General features: G+C 38.1%; 2 protein-coding genes across 7 annotated transcripts in view; both read right to left on the reverse strand.

The window, feature by feature from the left end:
• Positions 1-559: 559 nt before the first annotated feature.
• On the reverse strand, positions 560-2,502 carry LOC308615952 (heterogeneous nuclear ribonucleoprotein K-like). The gene has a single exon (XM_081231865.1). It carries the CDS (start codon positions 2,287-2,289, stop codon positions 895-897), a length of 1,395 nt encoding a protein of 464 aa, XP_081087991.1. The 5' UTR covers positions 2,290-2,502; the 3' UTR covers positions 560-894.
• Positions 2,503-6,130: 3,628 nt separating this feature from the next.
• Positions 6,131-20,888, reverse strand: part of RAPGEF6 (Rap guanine nucleotide exchange factor 6) — a gene marked incomplete at its 3' end in the record, with an annotated part of 219,987 nt that continues 205,229 nt past the window's right edge. For 4 of the 6 annotated variants that reach the window (XM_081232763.1, XM_081232760.1, XM_081232759.1 and 1 more), the window contains 5 exons: positions 19,999-20,133; positions 14,674-14,902; positions 12,586-13,088; positions 10,176-10,490; positions 6,131-9,565 (listed from right to left, as the gene is read on the reverse strand). In XM_081232763.1, the coding sequence (XP_081088889.1) occupies positions 9,540-9,565; positions 10,176-10,490; positions 12,586-13,088; positions 14,674-14,902; positions 19,999-20,133 (1,208 nt within the window). Of the gene's footprint in view, positions 9,566-10,175; positions 10,491-12,585; positions 13,089-14,673; positions 14,903-19,998; positions 20,134-20,888 lie in introns of those variants that run through there. The other 2 variants (XM_081232762.1, XM_081232764.1) reach the window with 2 other exon arrangements.

Consider the following 20,888-nt stretch of genomic DNA (forward strand, 5'->3'; position numbering starts at 1 on the left):
GCACAGGCTCCGGATGCGCAGGCCCAGCGGCCATGGCTCACGGGCCCAGCCGCTCCGCGGCATATGGGATCCTCCCAGACCGGGGCACGAACCCGTATCCCCTGCATCGGCAGGCGGACTCTCAACCACTGCGCCACCAGGGAGGCCCTCCAGTGCATTTTTAAACGACAGCTTCCTCCAAATTTAGCCCTGTTCTTGCTTCTTCCAAAAGATAGCTTTTGACCCTTGACCATCTGCCACCACACTCCAAATAGAAGGTAGCACAGCTAACACATCCCTCATCATCAAATCTAAACTTACGTAGAGGTTTTTAATAATGAGATTAGGCACATTTCATGTTTATTGGACAGTTTCCCCTTTTATGAAGTGCTTCTTTAATTCTTTTTTTTTTTTTTAGGTTCACTAAATTTATTTTAAAAATCATAAAACGTTTCTTACAAAAGAGCATTACATTCTGCACACTGCTCTGAATAGATGCCAGGGACATATGGACTATTGTTACTTTTCCTCCCTGTCCCACCCCCCCAAATGTTAGTGATCACAAAGTAAAGTGTTCACAATAATTACATGGGGGGTTTTTTTTTAAACCACCAACAATGAACAAAAATTAAAATTCACTCACTCTGCTGCTGTTTCAAAATTTCAATGTTAGTTTTTGCACACCCTCCCCCACCCCCACCCGTTTGTAAGGAACTAAAACATTACATCTGGTGAACAGCAAAGATTTCACTACACCTCAAATGCAGAACACCTATGAAGCAGAGGAATGTTGGCTTTTTAAACAGAAGCAGATAAAAAAAAAAAAAGATGCAGGACTCCTTCAGTTCTTCACTAGTCTTAGAAAAACTTTCCAGAATACTGCTTCACACTATAAAAAAGAAAAAATATCTTGCATTAGAATCCTTCAACATCTGCATACTGCTTCACACTGTTCTGCAGCAAGTACTGTGCATTCTGTGTCTGGTCCTGTGTTCCTGTAATGGTAATGATCCGGTCTTTGGACCCTTCTAAAGGCTCATCAATTTTTATCGATGCTCCTGACTCATGACGGATTTGTTTAATCCGCTGACCACCTTTGCCAATAATAGATCCAGCCAGATCTTTGGGAATAGTTACTTGTGTAGTAATAATAGGTCCACCAAGATCACCATATGAGCCACGACCCCCTGCATAGGAATAATCATATCCAGAGCCACCCTGTGGTTCATAAGCCATCTGCCACTCTGATGGGCTCCATGTATCTATTGCAGAGTCCCAGGTTTCATCAGCACTGAAACCAACCATGCCATCATAACGGTCTCCAGGTCTTCCTCTTCTGTCATAGGCCATTAGATCTCCCCCTCTAGGTGGTGGTGGTGGAGGAAGAGGAAGATTCCGAGCTCTGCTACCACCCCGGCCACCTCGTCCAGGAGGAGGTGGAAGAGGTCCTCGACGAGGGCTCATATCATCATAATCTCTTCTGGATGGAGGCATAGGACGCCCACCCCGACCAGGAGGCATTCTGTCAAAACCACCTCTTCCCCGCATGGGAAATCCCACAGGACGTCCACGGCGGTCATCAAACATCATTGTAAAACCACCATAATCATAGGTTTCATTGTAAAAATTGGGATCATAAGGCTGAGCACGTCCTTTAATGGGAGACTCTGATATAAGATCAAGGATGATCTTTATGCACTCTACAACCCTATCAGGTTTTCCTCCAATAAGAACGACTCTGTCAGTGGATTGAGGACAACATTCCTGGAAAAGCTTGATTGTTGTCTGAGTGTTCTCTCGAAGTTCTTTGATTTTAGCACCTTTGACCCCAATAATTCCTCCTGCCAGACTCTGATGAATCAACAGTCTCAACTCGCAGTCAAAGTCGCTTCCTTTATAGTGTTGGTAATTTAAGCATTCCACAGCATCAGATTCGAGCGGGAGCTGGCTGGTTGCAGTGGGTGATGGCAACTGCAGGCCCTCTTCCAAGGTAGGGATGATTTTCTTCAGAATTTCTCCAATTGTTTCAATATCAGCACTGATACTCAATATGCGCTCGGGGCCACTGCTGTCTGGGACTGAAACACTGGCATTGTAATCTGTACGGAGAGCCTTAATATTCTTGCCTCCTTTTCCAATCACTGCCCCAGCATTCTTGCTCTGAAGCAGAATGCGTAATTCAACCATCTCATCAGTGTTTCTAGATCTTTTAAAAGCTTGTTCCTCTTCCATATCTTCAGCGGGGCGTTTACCAAATTCGCCATTGGTTTCGGTGTTGGGAAAGGTTTCCTCTGGCTGTTCAGTTTCCATTTTCTTGTATTAAAGGGACACACCAATCAGTTATTAAATATATCCTTGCAGGGCAGAATTGAAGTGTTCTGGACGGGACCAACTGACACCCTAGTGCTGCAGTAGCCTATAGGCCGCAAATAACCGGGAAGTAGGCAAGACGTTGAGGTTGGTGCAGCAGAGAAACAGAGAATAATGGCGCCTACAGTGCTTTCGCCTGGAGAGCCCTCTCTTCTTTAATTCTTTTACCCATTTTTCTATTGGGTGCTCTTTTTCCTTTTTTTTTTTTAAATTTATTTATTTTTGGGCGGATGGGTCTTTGTTGCTGCACACGGGCTTTCTCTAGTTGCAGCGAGTGGGGGGCTATGCTTCGTGGCAATGAACAGGCTTCTCACTGCAGTGGCTTCTCTTGTTGCAGAGCATGGGCTCTAGGCACGCGGGCTTCATTAGTTGTAGCACGTGGACTCAGTAGTTGTGGTTTGCGGGCTCTAGTGCGCAGGTTCAGTAGTTGTGGCGCACGGGCTTAGTTGCTCCTCGGCATGTGGGATCTCCCCAGACCGGGTCTTGAACCCGTGTCCCCTGCATTGGCAGGCGGATTCTTAACCACTGCGCCACCAGGGAAGCCCTGGGTGCTCTTTTTCTTTTGATGGAAAGAAGTACTTTGTATATTCTGGATACCTGTGCTTTGAAGGGTATATAAATTACAATATATTTTACAACTCTATAGCCTTTTGTTCTTTTAAACTGTATTTTTTGGATGAACATGTTTTTAATTTTAAGACAGTTGAATATACCAATCATTTCCTTTATTTTTAGTGTTTTCTTATGAGGATCTTATTTAACAAATCCCTACTACTGCTGAGATTTTGTTATATAGTATTAGTGTTATTACTTCTATAAAATTTTGGTATAACACAGATAAGGCCATCCAGGACAAGTTTTCTTTATGGAAAGGTTTTTAAATGACAGACTCAACTTCTTTAACAGTTATAAAACAACTAAATTTTCCTTCTTATTTCAGTTTTGGTAAGTTTTGTTTTTCTATGTTTATTTCATCCACATTTTAATTATTCAAAGTGTCTATCTCTTTAATGACTATAATAATAATGACTGTTTTATGTTTCTAACATTGGTTAGTTTTGCCATTTTTCTTTTTCCTTGATCATCCTCACCAAGAGTTTAGCATTAGTCTTTTAAAAGAATATATACTGCTTTGCTAATCCTTTTTTTTTACGTGTTACATATTTCTGCTATTATTTTCTTCCATCTATTTGAATTTAATTTGCTATTATTCTGGTTTCTTGAGAAGAATGTTTACCTAATTCATTTTTAGCCTTTCTATTTTTCTAATATATGCACTTAAGGCTATACAATTCCTTTTAATCAAATCCAAAAGGTTTTGATATTCCTATTTTCATTCAGTTCAAAATAATTTCTACCTTCCAACAGGTTACTGGGAGGTATATTCTTTAACTTCCAAATTTTGTAATTTTTGTTACTAATTTCTCATTTAATTCTGTTGCAGACAGCCTTCTCTATATGAGTCCAACCCTTTGAAATTTGTTAATAGTTTTTTATGGCCCAATATATAGTTAACTTTGATAAATGCTCCATGATCACCTAGAAGTAATGTGTATCTTGCAGTTGTTGTTAATTCAGTGTTTTATACAGGTTCATTAGATTAAGTGTGTTAGTTGTGTTGTTCCAATCTTCTATATCCTTACTGATTTGGGGGTGGGGCAGGGAGAATGTGGGTGTATGCTCTCATTTACTGAGAGTTGTATTAAAATTTTATATGTGGATTTCTGCTTCTGGTCAAGATGGAGAAGCTACCATTTTACCCTCCTGCCTGAAACAACTAAAAAACTAGACAAAACGTATAAAACAATGCCACTTAATACCCTGGACACCAGGCACTGAAAGATAATAATCCTTGAGAGCGTAAGAAACAAAAGGGTGAGCCCTACACCATGGCCCCAGCTCACTGCCTGGAGAAAATTTCCAGGAGAATATGGAGAATTCAGAAGATTCTAAAACCTGTTGGGATTAATAAATGAATTGAGCAAGGTTGTTATATACAAGTCATTATAAAACAACTGTATTTTAATACTCTAGCGACAAATAAAAAACAAAAGACCTAAAAAGACACTTCATAAAAGACAGTATCCAAATGGCCAGTAAGCATTTGAAAAGATGCTTAGCATTATTAGTAATTATAGAAATTAAAATTAAAACCACATAAAGATACCAGTACATACTCACCAGAATGCCTGAAATGAGAAAAATGAAAAATATCAAGTGTGGCAAGGATGATAGGAATGTCCCTTCTGTGAACACTTGGAAAAACAATAGGCTGACCAGGCTGCTGGAGCGGAGGCCTCTGGGCCTCTCTTACCTTGGTTTAACAAATTCTTCTTGAAGGTAGTGAGACAGGGCTCACAGTTCCCGTGGTGTACTTATGGACCACTATATCCTTTAATCGCAGGTTCTGGGTCCTCAAGGTCAGACAAAAACAGTAGCATGTATTAAATAAGTTTCCTAGGGCTGCTGTTAACACATTACCAAAAGTGGGGTGGTTGAAACAACAGGTGAGAAGACCAAAATCAAGATGTTGGCAGGGTGGCACTTCCTCTGGAGGCTCTAAGCAAGGAGCTCTTCCTTGTATCTTCTAGTTCCTGGTGGCTGTTAGCATTCTGCTGCCCACAGGTACAACTCTCTTGCCAGCTTCACAGTGCCTTCTCCTCTGTGTTATCGTCCTTTGCCCCTCTAAGGACACCTGTGAAAGCATTTAGGGCCCACCCAGAGAATCCAAAGTAATTGCCTCATCTCAGAATGCTTAATTTTAATTAAATCTGCAAAGACCCTTTTCAGTAACCTTTAAAGTTCCAGGGATTAGAGCCTGATATTTTTAAGTAGTTATTATTCAACCTACTACACCTGTATTTAATATTTTTGAAATAAAGGAATAAACTAGTAACTGTGGAGAGATCAGGGGAAGGAGTGGCCCTGAGGAAACCTTGGTGTGTGTGTGTTGGGAGGGGGTAAACTGGGAGGAGGTAGAAGCCTTACCTAGCAGGGGAGTAATATTCTCCGGGTACACAGGAGCGACTGGGAAACTTTACAAAGGAGTACTAAAGGAGAATTTCCCCCTTCTCTGCCAGGGTCCTAGGATCTGATCCCAATAAATAAATTACTGCACTTACATGTAAATGCACTTCCTGAAGGAGTGGGCAATAGGCATGCTGTGGTAGATTGAGCTAGCTGCCCATTCAATATCCATTCTTTCCTTCTTCACTGAAAAGAATACCACTTTTATTTGGAGCCATCCACTGCTCAGCTACAAGAGTTCATTTCCCAGGTTTCCTTGTAGCCACTGGTTGTGTGACAGTTTTGACTAGTGGGAGGTAAGCAGAATTATGCAAGTGGAGTTCTAGAAAAGCTGTTGTTTTGCTAATAAAAGGGATACACATTTGCACCTTTCCTGAAAACCCTTCCTTCTTGAAGCACTGCGGTGATGCCCTCAGGTGTAAGCGTCAGAATCCCTGAGACCACAATAGAACTGTAGAATCCCCGTACCAGCCCCAAACAGTCTGCCAGTAGACTTTTCTGTTATAAAAGAAAAACAATCCAATAGGGTTTAAGCCACTGTTAAACTTGGCTTGTAGTCGAATACACTTTTAAAAAACCAAACAAAACAATAGCTAGGTGTTTCACAGATACCATAATGTCAACCATAATTGGACAATTCCAATTTCTCTGGAGACTTAACAAAAAATGCCTTCACACCATTCAGGTCCCAGACTGGTCCTCTTGAATGACTGGGTATATAACCTGCTCCCATACATTAGCCATAAAGTGCAGAGAAGGTTAATTAGATTCTTTATTGATTCCACCAATGTATTAGTAGATATGATAATAATAAATGGTACTTTTACATTCTCTTAACCAAAAATATAACAAATATTTACACTCAATAAAAATACAAAAAGCATACAGAGGCACTGTCTTTCTAAAAGACATAAGTTTAAGAGGTATCAAAAAATAGGAGACAAACATTGCTTGTTACAGGACACTTTACAATCACTGAATTGTGCAGTATAATTGCTATTTGATTATTATGACTGTGCAGTTTTGTTTTTGTCCTTTGCTGATCAGCTCACGTTTTAATTTTAAAAGGTTAAGTACAACTGTATTCTGTGTATCAAAAGTAAAGAAGCCTTAAGCACAACAGAAATTAAAGATGAACGGGGGTTCAAGTTTAAATTTGAAAATGTACTGTGACACTGTTTTGAAGATTTATCCCTTTGCTATATCACATTTACGGTAATACTAAAGGGATACATCTACTTTAATATCACATTTTTTAGAAACGTATGTATCAAAATAATATTCGGAGTCTTAAATATACAAGGAAACTTTCTCCCCTTCTTTTTAAAGGGGAGAAAACACTTTATAAAAATTAGAATTGTTCTTGGATATCTCCATGATTACTGTCACATTTCAAGCCTAGGAGAGATTCTCAAGGTGGTTATGCAGATAATGACAATGTGACATCACCCTCAAGAAAAACCATTTAAAGACTTTTTCTCCCCAAATATCATACTGCAAGTAACCATTTGGAGAAAGTAAGACTCTATTAAATTACAATAAACCTTTATGGAAGTATATATTGGATTTACTAATTCTCCAAATCTTTCATTATGCAGAGATTTTTTTTGTTGAAACTTATTATTTGGCAAAAGTTTGCAGTGAGGATTTACTGCTTCAATAGCCCTGGCAGATTCAGAGTTGTGGTACAATGAGGGCATAGATCTCTTCAGTATACTTATAAACTTATAAAATAAAAACAAACGGGCATTTTGAATTGGAGCAAGTATAGGTTAAGGCTTCTCTTGTTCTAGTCGCATGACAAACTAAGAGAAGGCAGGAATGTACCGTAAATTAGAATATAAAGATCAAAACGCCACAATTTTTTAAGGGATAAATACATATCAAACTAGAAAGCATTTGGCTTTAGTTCTTGATCAATGTGATCAGCTGATCCAAACACTCACATTTCAAGCTACAGGAAACAAAGGCAGCTACAAGGTGCAAGTCCAAAACCACAAGCCTCTGACTCTCTGTGCAAGATATTATCCACAACATTAAGGACAGCGATGGAGAAGGCTCCCATCTGGTTTGAAAGACCTGCTAAAAAAACAGATACTGTGCAAACAGCACATTTTTCCGGGGAGTGGATATAAAATGGTGAGAATAAATACCCAAACTGGATAAAAAGATGGTTGTAGCAAAAATATCTTTCACTTCGTTTTGCTCTGGACATGAAAATAATATTGTCTAAATCAGTGAAAGAAAAATTTATGATCACAGGACCACTGTTTATAGATCAAACCTTTACAGTGTGACTTTCAAACCAGGATTTTTGATCCAGGTTACTTTCCATTTCAATGGGCCAAGAAAGCTATGGAGCCAACTAGCCTCATTCTAACATACCTGGGGTTAATTTCTAAGGCTTAAGTTTCATATTTACAGTTTTTTGCCCATGGGAATTTTTCAGACATGCGATTTTTCCTAAAATGAAGAAATTATCATTTTGATAGAAAAGATGGACTACTGCCATTTACCAGTTGGCACTGATTTATGATTTTAAAATGAAGGAAATAGGAGGATGATAGAGAGAAGAGAGAGCTAGGAAAAAATGAGAACTTTTCAAAAGGAAGTAGTAAGCCAACTAAATCCTATAAATTCACATATGGATAACCATTCAGAAGTAAACCTATTTTTGGCTCCAAGTTGATTTGGGTAGTACACATTAATGGCTTTGGCTTTTTTTTTTTTTTTTGGTAGTCACAGAAGTTTATTAACCTTTCACTTGCCTTTACACTAAAAAACAAATGAAAAAATGTAAACTTAAGATGTAGAAAACATCATACTTAATCTTTTTTAAATGCGGAAAGTCTACCTCATCCAGTAAACAGTCACTGAAATTTTAATTAAATACTTAAGAGTGCCACGCCCAACAGGCTGTTATATATATATCTCCTTCCTCTCAAGGCCTAAAGTGAAAACCAAGAAATAATCACTTCCATAATTCTAGCTCCTCTTTCCCCCACAACATTTTCAACCAGTTATAGACCTTGGTGTGCTAATGAGCTTTACCTGCAGGCAACTGGGAGCTGCAGGGTTTATGAAGATTAAAAACAGCCTTGTGCTGTGAGATGGGGGTTGGTGGTGGGTGCTGCAGAACACCGCATAAAGCTAAATTGCTCTTCATGACTATACCGCCAAAGATAACATGTCCTTTAAAAAAACTCCATATTTGAGTTGTGAAAAATTTTAGGTATGGGTTTCTACAGAGTAGAACTGTCTAGAACTCATTCTCTATTTACTGGATTTATACTTATAGCTACAGTTAGAGAATGACTTTCACTTCAGAAAGAATTGGTATACATGTTATGTAAGATAAACATTTCATTCTTTGGAAATTAGGGTTGCTACACACCCCATCATACCCCTTCCTTTTCCCAAGAGACTGCTAGGACCCTGTGGTAGCTTCATTTGGCTTTCCAAATCCTGACCAGCAGATGGCAGTATTCTCCTTCCTAACACCTCAACAGCAAAGGGATTCCTGTTCCACTCAAACCGAGACCCTACGTTTCGTTGGTGCTATAGATGGTTACCTCTCTGTATAGATCAGACATATCATCCTGTAAAGATGGCTTCAGTTTGGTCAGATCAGAGACAGTTTTATGGCCTCAAACATGAACATCAATTAACAAGAGCTCCCAAATACAAACAAAACCACAAAACTTCAAATAATAAGTTACTTTTCAAATACATAAAAATATCCTTGGTATTGGCAGACATTCTGAATTTGTCTGTTAACCCAAGCTATGGCTTGAAAATACTACCACTACTACTATCTTAAAAATAACATGTTAAAGAAAATCTATAGTGATATATATGGGGAGGACTCGAGTTTGAATTTGTTCTAGTAACTGTGGTCCCAAGGCAGGTCTGGTGTGCAAAGCGAAGACTGGTAATCCAGGCACAACATCCATAGCTGAGGAAACTAGGCATCTGCAGGGATTAAATGAAAGGAAGCATGATTCTGGGCTATCTCATTGCTCAGAGTACAGGGATTAAAACCTCTGGGTTAGCAGCAGGAGCAGCGAGCTATTTGTTGGCAACAGCCTGCAGAATTGTGAGCTGGTTCTGCCCACTCCTTCCTCCGTGACTCTCTGTAGACTTCAGTCAGGTCAATCCAAAGGCTACACTGCTGAAACCTGTTCATTTTCTGAAAATAAAAGAAACACAGTTAAGTGGTAGGTCAGCATATTAATGAAGATCAACTAACAATCTAGTTATCTGTTTAAAAAATTAGTCAATTTCAACAAAGAAATCCTCTCAAATATCCCATCAAAGGCCAGATTTTATTGTAATGACATTTTTGAGTTCTGATCACACTGAAGGCTGACAATCAACTGGAATTCAGAACTGCTTTTTAACCACTTTATTACTAGATTGTTTAAAAGGATAAAATTCATTTATTGCCCAAACTGCAAAGTTGGTCAAGAGTTCTGCTAATAAGAGGATTAGCATGATTTCAGATAATTTGACATTTTGATACTTGGAGTTTCAAGTGTCCGTGCATTAGTGTAAAACAACTCTACCAATGCCAAGTGCCTCCTCTTAAAATTATCCTTTTATGCTGAGCTATTAAATACAATCAGCTTGCCCTCTCCATTTACAAAAAACACACCATCGTATTTAGGCATTTCTTTTTTAACAGAGATTTCTAAAGCAGTTAAAGAAAACATTTCTGATTATGTGAAATACCAGAGCAAAGACCATTCAGTGTGTTTAGCAATTCATTTAAGAGCCATTAAGGTAGTTTGTCAACATACCATCTGCTTCGCTATCTGCGTCAGTCACATCTGCTAGTTTAGGATGGGATGGCTGCAAATTATGCCTCTGAGGCTGAGTTACGATCTTCGATGGAACACAGGCCACAGGGTTGCTACTGAGAGAAGCTGGTGGCAGTCTAGAGAGGCTGTTATGCATCATCTTTGACCTCTGCACTGCCACACTATAATCTGGAGGTTTTAGGTGTAGGTGGGGTCCTTCCTTTAGGTCTGCTAAAGAAATCCCCATGTATCCTGGAGGAGTGGGAGGTGGCTCCCTATACCTATCCTCCTTCTTGGGTGAGGTGACACAGTACACTGGCATGAAAAATAAGCAATGGAAATGTTAATGAAAAATATAAGAAATGAAAAAAAAACATACTGAAACTTATTACAATGACAAAATAGAACTTAAAAACTGACACAGTGAATATATTTGAACACAATGGCAGCAGGTTAAAAACACTTTTAATAAGCGTAATAAACTTGATATTTAAACTTGTTTTTAAAATACATAAATTACATTGGGTTTTACAAACATTAAATAGAATGAGACAGTTGAAGGAGATGACACTGATGACAAGCTTCCTCCTTTCACAGGTCAGACCACAAATCACAAAAGTGTGTGACAAATTCCTCAAGGAATACCAGCCCCAAAGGTGAATGAGCCAGAGACATTTAAGAATTCACCCTGAACATCTATACTCTATTAAATGGGGGGGCTTTCATAGAAATGACGTTTAGGCCCTCTACTTAAGGGCTATTTCACGTCAGTGCTGGCATATAAACAACTTTAAAGAGGAACTAATTCCTTCAAGGACCTTATTCTTAACCTCTGCTCTGTGATTAAGTGAGAAGAAAAGCCATAATTTTAGGAAATCCATCTTAAATTAAGTTTCTCTGATTTTCAGTGGACATTAAAAACAATGGTGACTTAAAATCTTTTGCCCTAAGTTTGTACACCCTGGGTCTAAGGCAAAGCTTCAAAAAGCATCAGAAATAAGTTAAAAAGGAAGTTCCATGAAATTAAGACCAATCCACAAGACTCACAGGACAAATGGCTCTGAGCATCTTGATCATGTAAGTAACTTTTAAAATACAAACACTATCTATATACAAGAAGAATAAATTTAAAAGGATCATTAAATTCTCCCCTTAGAGAATCAAGTTTGCCCATGTTGAAATTTGTACAACTCTACCAGTAAAATCTGCATGTAGTATCAAGGTCAGAAAGGATTTCCATTCCCATCTGAGGAGAATAGAGTGGGGAGCGGGTGGAGAGGTTGTGAAAAGAAGACAAGAATGAAGAATGTTAAGTGATTTGCCCAGAGTCATCTAGAAATGAACAAAAAAAATTTTTTTAATCTATTTTCCCAAATGGATAAGAAGAGAAAGATTTTACATCCTTGCACACACATGCTTGTATATCCATATAACAGTTACCTAAAAGGTTTTAATAAAAAATCCTTGGAAAAAAATGAATGAACTAAAAAATCCAACCTATAATGAAATTTGACAAGTAAAAAATAAATATGCTAAAAAAGCACGTGTCTTTCATATGTTTAGTAGTTTAAATTGACATCACGAATATAGTATAAAGAGTTGATTATGATAATACTGACTCAAAGTACAGTCACTCCACATGAAAAAAAAAACACAGGTGCTATTATATCTAGGTACTTATATAAACTCAAGAATAAGGAAAAAAATGTATTTGACGGCCAAATACTAAAAGGATACACCAAGAAAGCTGTGCATGGTTAGAACAGAATCCACAAACAGAAGCTGGCACACCTATGATATGTGCTAGGAGGGTATAATGAAAAATGTTTGGGTCTTTTTTATTTATTTATTTTTTGGCTGCATCGCGTAGCATGTGGGATCTTGGTTCCCTTACCAGGGATCAAACCCGTGCCCCCTGCAGTGGAAGCGCAGAGTCTTAACCACTGGACTGCCAGGGAAGTCCCTATTTTGGACTTCTTTATCACACTTTTTCCATCACTTGTACTACCTAAAAGTAGTATCAGATTCAAAGTTTCTACCATGTATGCAAAGCAAGTAGGGTCCAAACAATTTATGAGGTGGCAAAGAGAATAATCCCTTTATTACTACTGCACAGTAATGCAATAATATTTTAATAAAACCAAAAAGATCTCAAAAGCAAAACAAGACATATAAACCTGTCCCCCTTATTAAATTCCTGCATGTCAGCTTTTTCATTTTAAATGGCTTGAATATCTGCCCCAAAGCCCTTGAGAAATCAGAAACTTTTGGAAAATAATTTGCATGTGGAGGGAGGAAAGAGAGATTAGAGTAAGAGAAGGGAATTTTCCAAGAATAAAGTTCTGGGCCAAGATCACTTTACCACTTAAATTCTAAATGCCACAGATATGACAAAGAACACACAACTTACCAATCAAGCCCTTTTCTGTACTCGAAGTAACAGTTTTATAAACAGGGTCGATGCCGTCCTTGTGGTCTAAGCCTTCAGATGACTCAGATGGGGTGCTCTCCAACACTCTCCGTTTAACTGTCCCATAGTTTGGTTCATATGTATCAGACAGAGAACTAGAGGAAGCCCAACTCTGCCTCATCTGATTAGTCTCTAGGCTTCCTTTACACTGACCACAAGTTCGAGAGCAGCCTTTAGGACAGGTACAGGGCTCACAGTCAGTGGGTTCAACTTCAGCTATGGGACCATCCAAATGGGTATGTCGATAAGAGTTCAAAAAATCCCAGCCTTTTGGGTTTGGAAGGCTTTGGAAGTTGTCATGGGAGCTGCTTGAACAGGAAGTCCAACTTCCACGACCACTATCAGCTGCTTCTATAATGATATGCTCATGAGAAATCTCGTCACTGCTCACAGATGATGAGACAGCTAAATTCTTGATTAGTGATGGCTTTGAGAGTGTCCACCTAAAATTGGAGATACACAATTAAAAGTAACTTTTTGGCTTAACGGAAAAATTTTCTTCAGTCCATTGCAAGTATTACTGCCTACAAGAGACTACAGAACATGCATCACAAGTGTTTAATGCCAACATAACCTTGTGGAAAAAAATGACACTGTAATCAATCATCACTAAACTTGTACTAGCATTAATGTTAATACTTAGCTCGAAACATACACTGAAGAAACTCAAATACTTAAAAGGCTTCCTCAGAATTTTTCTTGAATTATTATGAAGGATGAGGTTTGAAATGAATAAAATTAAGTATACATTTTCATTCTTGGTCAACATAATGCAACACTAGATTCTCTCCATGCACACAGAATTAAGAATCCTCAATTACAGGAACCATGTTTTATTTTTCAGTGTCTCTGAGGTACCAAGGAAAACAGCAACTTCCCCAATTACCTACTACTAAATGAATTCTATCATTTATAGCAAGGGTTCTCAAACTTAGTTTCATGGACCACATCAAGCGAACAGCCTGTTTTTTGATGGTCTTGAGCAAAGCATGGTTTTTACATTTTAAAGGGTTTAAACAAAATGGAACAAAATACTCCAAAGATTTTGAGACAGAGATCATATGCAGCCTGCAAAGCCTAAAATATGTACTCCTTTAAATGGGCCTTTACCTGCCTACCCCCCAAAAGGTTTGTGACTCCCTGATTCGTAGTACAGAGCATACAGAGCGGGGATCAGCAAACTAGAGCCCAAGGGCAAACCCAGCCCTCTACCTGTTTTGTAAATAAAGTTTTATTGGGACACAGCATGCCCATTTGTTTACAAATTGTCTAAGGCTGTTTTGGTACAACAATAGCAGGTTTGAGCAATTGCAACAGAGAGCTTACAGCCAGCTACGCCTACAGTATTTACTATCTAACTTTCACAGAAAACGTTTGCTGACTCCTGGTCTAGAGAACCATAGTTTAGAAACCCTTACAAGTATGGTGATAATACTTCACTATATCTTAAATTTTTCATATTAAAGTGTACCACATTTAACAGTATCAGTTTAGAATCAACTTTCTCAGTGCTTTCTGTAGATTTCCATTTTGTTTGATTCTAAATAGAAATTTAGAGTTAACTTTTTTTTAATTGACTTTTTGCTAGCTGATAATTCTTACTCTCCAAATCATACTTAGAGAGAGTAACGATCAAAGACTAGTCCTACTCTCCCAATCTGTCTACAACTTGTATAGCACTGAGGGTACTTCCCATTACACACTCTTTTTGAGCAATCTCTAACCTTATAGCTAGAATGCAAGAACTACTTCCCACCTACCAATAGCATCTTCACTTTGAGTTCTTATTGATCGAAAAGATACATGATGTAAGTTACTTGAATCCAGTAACACTTAAAAAATGAGCACCCATATAGCTTTCAAAATAGTACTTATTTGCAGATTCAGTATAGAGAATACATGCTTGGTTCTCCTGTTCTTTCAACTACCCCTTTGGTGGGGGTGGTTTTAGGCTCACATTAGGGAGCACTGCTTGCAGTGGCCACTCGGCTTGGGTTTTGTGATGTGAACACAGGCAAGGATGTTTACCCAGGGCCAGGCTGACTATGGTCTCCTATCCCTGAGGAGTGCTCTGTCTTTTCAAATGCTCCAGTGGATTCAGGGACTGCCACAGCCTGGGAGGAACACCGTTCATCCTGTAGAGCTGCAGACATGGAGTCAACAGAGCAATTGCTCACAATGCTGGACCGTGAAGAAATCTCACTATGACTGGAGTCAGACAAGTTGTCAGATTTAGCTGATGGTATAAGTGTATAACCTGAATGAAAGAAGACAACTGATCAAACTACAAAACAAGGGAACGGGAGTGGGGAGGGTCAGGGAGAGGACAAAGAAAAATATAAAAAGAACAAAACATGAAGTGAGTATCAATGTCAATTTCCATCTATGTAGATGTAATGGTGCCGATTTTCTGTACATGTTCCTTTACATATCCATTCACCTACCTACCCACACGGCACCAATCTAATTCCAAATTCAAGAAATAGAAAGTCAAAGCCCAGTATTACTGAGAAAACTAGTTCAAAGGTAAATCTGTCCCAGGCTCTCACATAGCTACAAGCATTTAATAAAACAAGAGGCATTAAATATATTACAAAACATTAATAAACAGACATCTTGAACTTCTCAACTTCTTTTTAACCCTATGTCCCCTCCCCTTTGATTAATATAAATATTTCAAGGCCTGACCTGAGTGTCCAAAACACTACCTCGAGGCAGGGGTATGTAAGGGGAGTCAGGACTCAAGGGAAAGAATTTTATTTTTGTTTTTTCAAACTGCAAATACCCTAGATATTTTGCTTCTGTCACCTAAGAAGTCTTGCCCCAAGTTAAAAGCCATTGTTTTAGTATTTTTAAATAAATTGTTTTAGATTTGGACTTACTCTTATACCTAGTTTCCTTTTTCTTCACCAATTTAGCAGAACATTACATTAAACAGCTGAACTGACAGATTTACAAGAATGTAACATGAAAAAACCCAGCATCTACCTGCACAGCAGATATAGTTAGAGAGATTTTCTTTAGCATTCTCTGGAATGAAGGGGTGGAGATGGAGTAAGGTGGAAGGTTCCAAAAACAAATCTGCAGCATGATAGCTAATGTACACAATCGTCTGTTTGGGTAACTGTTAGAAAAGTAACCAAACTTCTTTTGTTGAGAAATAAAGAAAATGCTGTAGTAATCCCAGCAAGGAGTAGGTCTCAAAGAAGTAAACAATTATCTTCTTGTTCACTGAGAGAAGAATGAGGTTGATTAGGTGCATGACCTTTGGGTCCATTCCTAGAAATCTCAAGAAGAACTATAGGCTTTAGACTCACATATAGCTCAAGTTATTACAAAAAAATTGTTGAATAAAATTAGTGTCATTAACTATTTCAAAAACAAAAATTAAGACTCAGAAAATGTGTGATCTGCATTTGGCTTTTGTGCCAGGCACAGGACAAGCCAAGGCAAGTCAGTCTCTTGACTCCTACCCCAGTTCTCTGATCTTGGGATCACTGCTATTTCTCAGGGCCCTTCATGAAGTGATCGGTCAATTTTCAAGAGAACCAAGAAAATGGGTGTGGTAAATAAACTAAAAAAAATAAAAAAATTCCTCCTCAAAAGAAAAAGTCATTGTTCTTTTATCCTGGGGGATAGACTTGCTTTACTGTTTTAAAAATAATTTCATTCTTATGTCTGTTAGATCAGTACTTGTCAAATATAATTAACTCTAACAATCACCTGGAAGGCTTATTAAAATACACATTCTCGGGCCTATTTCTGGCAATTCAAATTTACAAGGTCTGCAGTGGGACACAGTAAGTTTTTAACAAGTTTCCTAGATGTTTTTGAACCTGCTATGTTAGACTATCTCCTCTCTCCTCTGATCAGAGTATATATGAAAAGTGGATGATATAAAAAAGTTTATGTGGACAAGATACAGTTTCTTGCCTTCCAAACACTTCACTTTAGCTTGTAAAGTAGTTGCAGTAATAAGATAGCAACACAATTATCTAAGGCAAAGGTTCTGATCAGATTGTTACTGGGGGATTTAATGTAAAAGTAAACACTGGTTCCTAAAAAGCCTCCTCTACTTATTGCACTCACAGACCCAACTGCTACCAGCAGGAAATAAAGCCAACTACAGAAAACAAGAGTATTAAGTTTACTAACATTAGCAAAATAACATGTGTACAAATAAGGCACTTTAAACGGATATGATTTTGTTGTTGGAGGACCTGTAACACTAATCATAAAATGCTCATAAATAGTATTTTAGTAAGTCGTCTGTCTGAGCCTTATTTGACAAATGACTTAATTTAAGCTACATTTCCATTAATAAATGAAAACAAATTTCACACTAAAATAAAGTAAGGAACTTCATCAGAGTGTCTTTCTCCTTTTAGACTTGAATCGCGTACAGAAGCAGTTTAAAGTGTTACTGTTGCCTCGGCTATTTGAATTGAAGATGTCATTCCCTTTCTCATCTTTGATGTTGCTTCCAACATCCTTCACTTTCTCACAGCTTTCTGTAGCTTGATTGAGATCTGCGTCCTCTTTTTTGCTGTTGGCTAGTCTCTCCCTTGAAAGAGTTCTTTCCCTAAATCTTCTAAACGGGGATGTCATTCTTTTTCTGGCTGTGTTCTCACAACTTGTCCTGTCTCTATTCTCCTCAGTGGCCTTCTCGGTCCTGTCTGTTCTTTTGGCTGTGCTCCTGGTAATCTGTTGGATTTTCTTTTGCAAGTAAACCCCACCTATTCCGGGGCAGCTGTGGCCACTGATCTTGGTGCTGGACTCACGGGGAGGGGATGAGGAAGACCCTGAGAGGCGCAGCAGGATGCTGTGATCAGATATGATACTGCCAACTGGAGGGAGAGATGCAAAAACCCTGTCATGGTCAATTAATTCTTTCCAATGAATCACAATTAGCCTGGTTTTATAACATTTCACTATTAAAAAATTCTAACATCTTGACAATATCTGAAAAATTGAAATCTAGCAACATATTTTTTTAATGCATGGAGACTCTACTATATAGCATAAACAAGACAGAACACAGGAGAAAGCTTACCTTGATCAGAATAAGCTGGTAATAAAAAATTGCTGAAAGTAACCCAAGCTGGTAAAATCATAAGCCAAAATATGACAAGAGTATCAAATAACCAGAATTATTTCTCAAAGTAACTATGTCTAGAATTTTCAGGTAGATTCTACTAAGAAAAAGCTTAGCAAAAATCAGATAGGACATATAAATAGTATATACAATAGATGTATTTATAAAGCACAATTTCTGATCCTATTTTCTCTACAAGGTAGAGAAGTTGCCTGCCTGAAGCACTGGGGAAGATAAAGGTTAAGGCCTCTCGATGTCTCACTTTTTCAGTTCTTTTTTGTTTAAATTCTCCTTTTAAAAATCGCGAACGTAGGCTTATTTTCTTAACTGTTAGAAAACAAAGAACTATTCCAAAGTATAGCAAGAACTAGAAACAGATTCTAATAACATAATTAGTTTAATGACATTTTTGTTCAATCACGGACCACTGGTAAAAACCTGTCTATGGAAATAAACAAGCAGAAATAGTTTTGAAGAAAAGAATTTTGTCAGATTTCTAAGGATTCAAAACATGACTATGACAGGCTCACAAATCTATAAACATCATGGTGAACTGTTGGCCACATACTGAAAGACACAATAGAGAAAAGACTTCTCTATTCCAGTGGTTAAAATGCATTTGTTTGGAATAAGAGCAATGGGGAAATTCCTGTTCCTAACACCTCTTCCCACAAGTCACACTGACCCATAAAACACCAAATCCAATTCAACTAGTTTCCTGGTTAGAGAACTGTCTATAATGGGACCTCTGGAGGGTGTAAAGATGTTCCTGAAAGAGCATTAAGAGCATATGGACATTGTTCATCTGGACCATCTGTGTGAATAGGCACTGTTCCTAGCCCCAATCCTTGGGACCTGATAAAGGGTACTCTGGATAGGATACATACATAGTAAAGAGATGAAAGATATCTGTGTGTCTTCCCAAATCATATATGAGCTGTATACAACAGGAACAGAAACCTGTGTTTTACAAACACATCTATTATGTATACTTTTATATGTCCTATGCGATTTTTACTAAGCTTTTCTTAGTAAAACCTGAATGAAAATTCTAGCCAGTCTCAGCTAAGTGAAGAGGGTCAGTAATGGAGTTATACTGCCCTGCAGTGGCAGCAGGGAAGAAGAAGAGAAGCTCCGATTTACTAAACACTCGCCACGTCTCAAGAGTTACAGATATTATTTCATTTAATCCTTAAATAAGGTCCTAAAATAGGTGGTCCCTAACCCATCTTATAGACAGGAGACCTGACCTTATCAATCAGTTGCTTGTAATAACACAGCCGTCACCAGGGACAGAGTCAGGATTCAAACTAAGGTCTGGCATCACTGTACCACTCTGCTGTCACATAGTCAGCAAAAATAAAAAAGAACCCTCAAAAGTGAGGGGAACTTAGAACACAGGAGCTGAGGAAAGCTCTGGAAGCTTCTCCTTCCTGCTAGAATTCATTCACTTGTCTTCTCTCTGACCATGTACCATTCTGTACTGTGTTTACTCAAGGATGTAATTTTTTTACATCTGTGAAATGCCATGACTAAGGAGTCTTTTTCGCCAGGGTACACGGAGAATGTGGAGGGCCAGTGTAAGAAACACACACATTATTTAGAATGCTACATTTGCAGCTGACATGAAATGGCATCTTACATGCATACTACCCAGGCTAGTCAAAAAAAGAAGAGCTTCACTCTGAATTATGAAAACATAGATAAATAAAGAAGAGCAATTTCAGATGTTTTAATTCAAAAGGTTCTACATTAGCATGAATGTAAAAATCCAAAAGGGTGCTGTATAGGTTATTATAAATCCTGATTAATAAAAGGTAGTAACACTCCATTACTAAAGAAAGGAATGTATCATCCTAAATATTTGTTTCATTTCCTAAATCTTATAGTTGGTTAAAAACAATTTCTTGTAGACATTCTTATTTTAAAATACTCCATAGAACTGTTTGAATTAATTGGTAATTTGAATAACATCAAGAATTTGCACAGACCAAAACAACTGTGAGTTCTGCCTTCATTCTTATCTATACTTGTCCTCCACCAAAGAAGGACCACACTTTGAATGCAGGAGTCCTAACTCCATGATGCATAACATCTGAAAACCAAATAAATAACAATCTAAAACATGAAAATTCAGGAAGTATTACCAGTTACACTTTTCTTCACATTTTCTATTATTACCATAGACCAAAAGCAAAATATGTGCCACGTAGTGTTGTTTGCTTTAACAAGAACTAGCCTGAACTATTTTATCTTACCTTTGCGAGGGGAACCTTGAGGAGATGCAGGAGGACTAGAATGTAAGGATGATGCCATAGAAATAGTGTCTTCTGTATGTTTCTTACCACTTATTTCTTCAGTTGCTCCTAAAACTTTCTGAGGTAAACTTGTATCTAAAAATAAAATCAAAGAAGCAAATAAGTATCACTTCACAATTAAAATGTCTGCAATTGCCTAAATTACTACATAACTAAAGCCATGATGCACAATGGCTAGTGTAGTTAACTGAAATGTATAAATGACAAGCGGGGACTAAATTACTGGGTAACAGCATACAGAGATTCTCACCTCCAGGTTATTTGTTCACATTCAGCCAGTCAGCACAGATCAGATTATAATAGCTTTTTGTTTGTTTTGTGGCATAAGGGATATTGATTTAACAGTCTGAGTACAGTGTCCCACCCCACACAACTGACACACTTATTGGAAATCTTAATAGAGAAGGAATGGATTCAAGCTCTTCCCTCCCCTCTAGAGGTGGCCTCTCCAAGTCAGGGCGAGGCATGTGGCAGGGGCAGTGTAGGGATGTTGGCACTGTCACTACCTGTGGTGCATCTGTGCTGTGGGTATACAGAAGCTGCAGGGCTGCCAGTCCAGCCCTTTTCAAGAGCACTAAATTCACACTACAGAAGAGAAGTAGACAACAGATAGAATCATGAATTTATAGAAAAATAGTATGGAGCCCACTGGAAACATTCCTGCAAAGTTCTATCATCACTCTTGTCCAATAGCTGGTCCTTTTAAGCATACTTCAAACTTAGCAATGCTTTCAAGTACACTGGTATTTTTACATACATCCTCTCGAAAAAAATGTCAAAGAGGTACTGACACTGTTTTTAACCAGTAAAGTAAGCCCAGCTTTGATGAG

The sequence above is a fragment of the Mesoplodon bidens genome, assembly GCF_964165515.1.
Source record: "Mesoplodon bidens genome assembly, chromosome: 4".
In the NCBI taxonomy this organism is placed as follows: Eukaryota; Metazoa; Chordata; class Mammalia; order Artiodactyla; family Ziphiidae; genus Mesoplodon; species Mesoplodon bidens.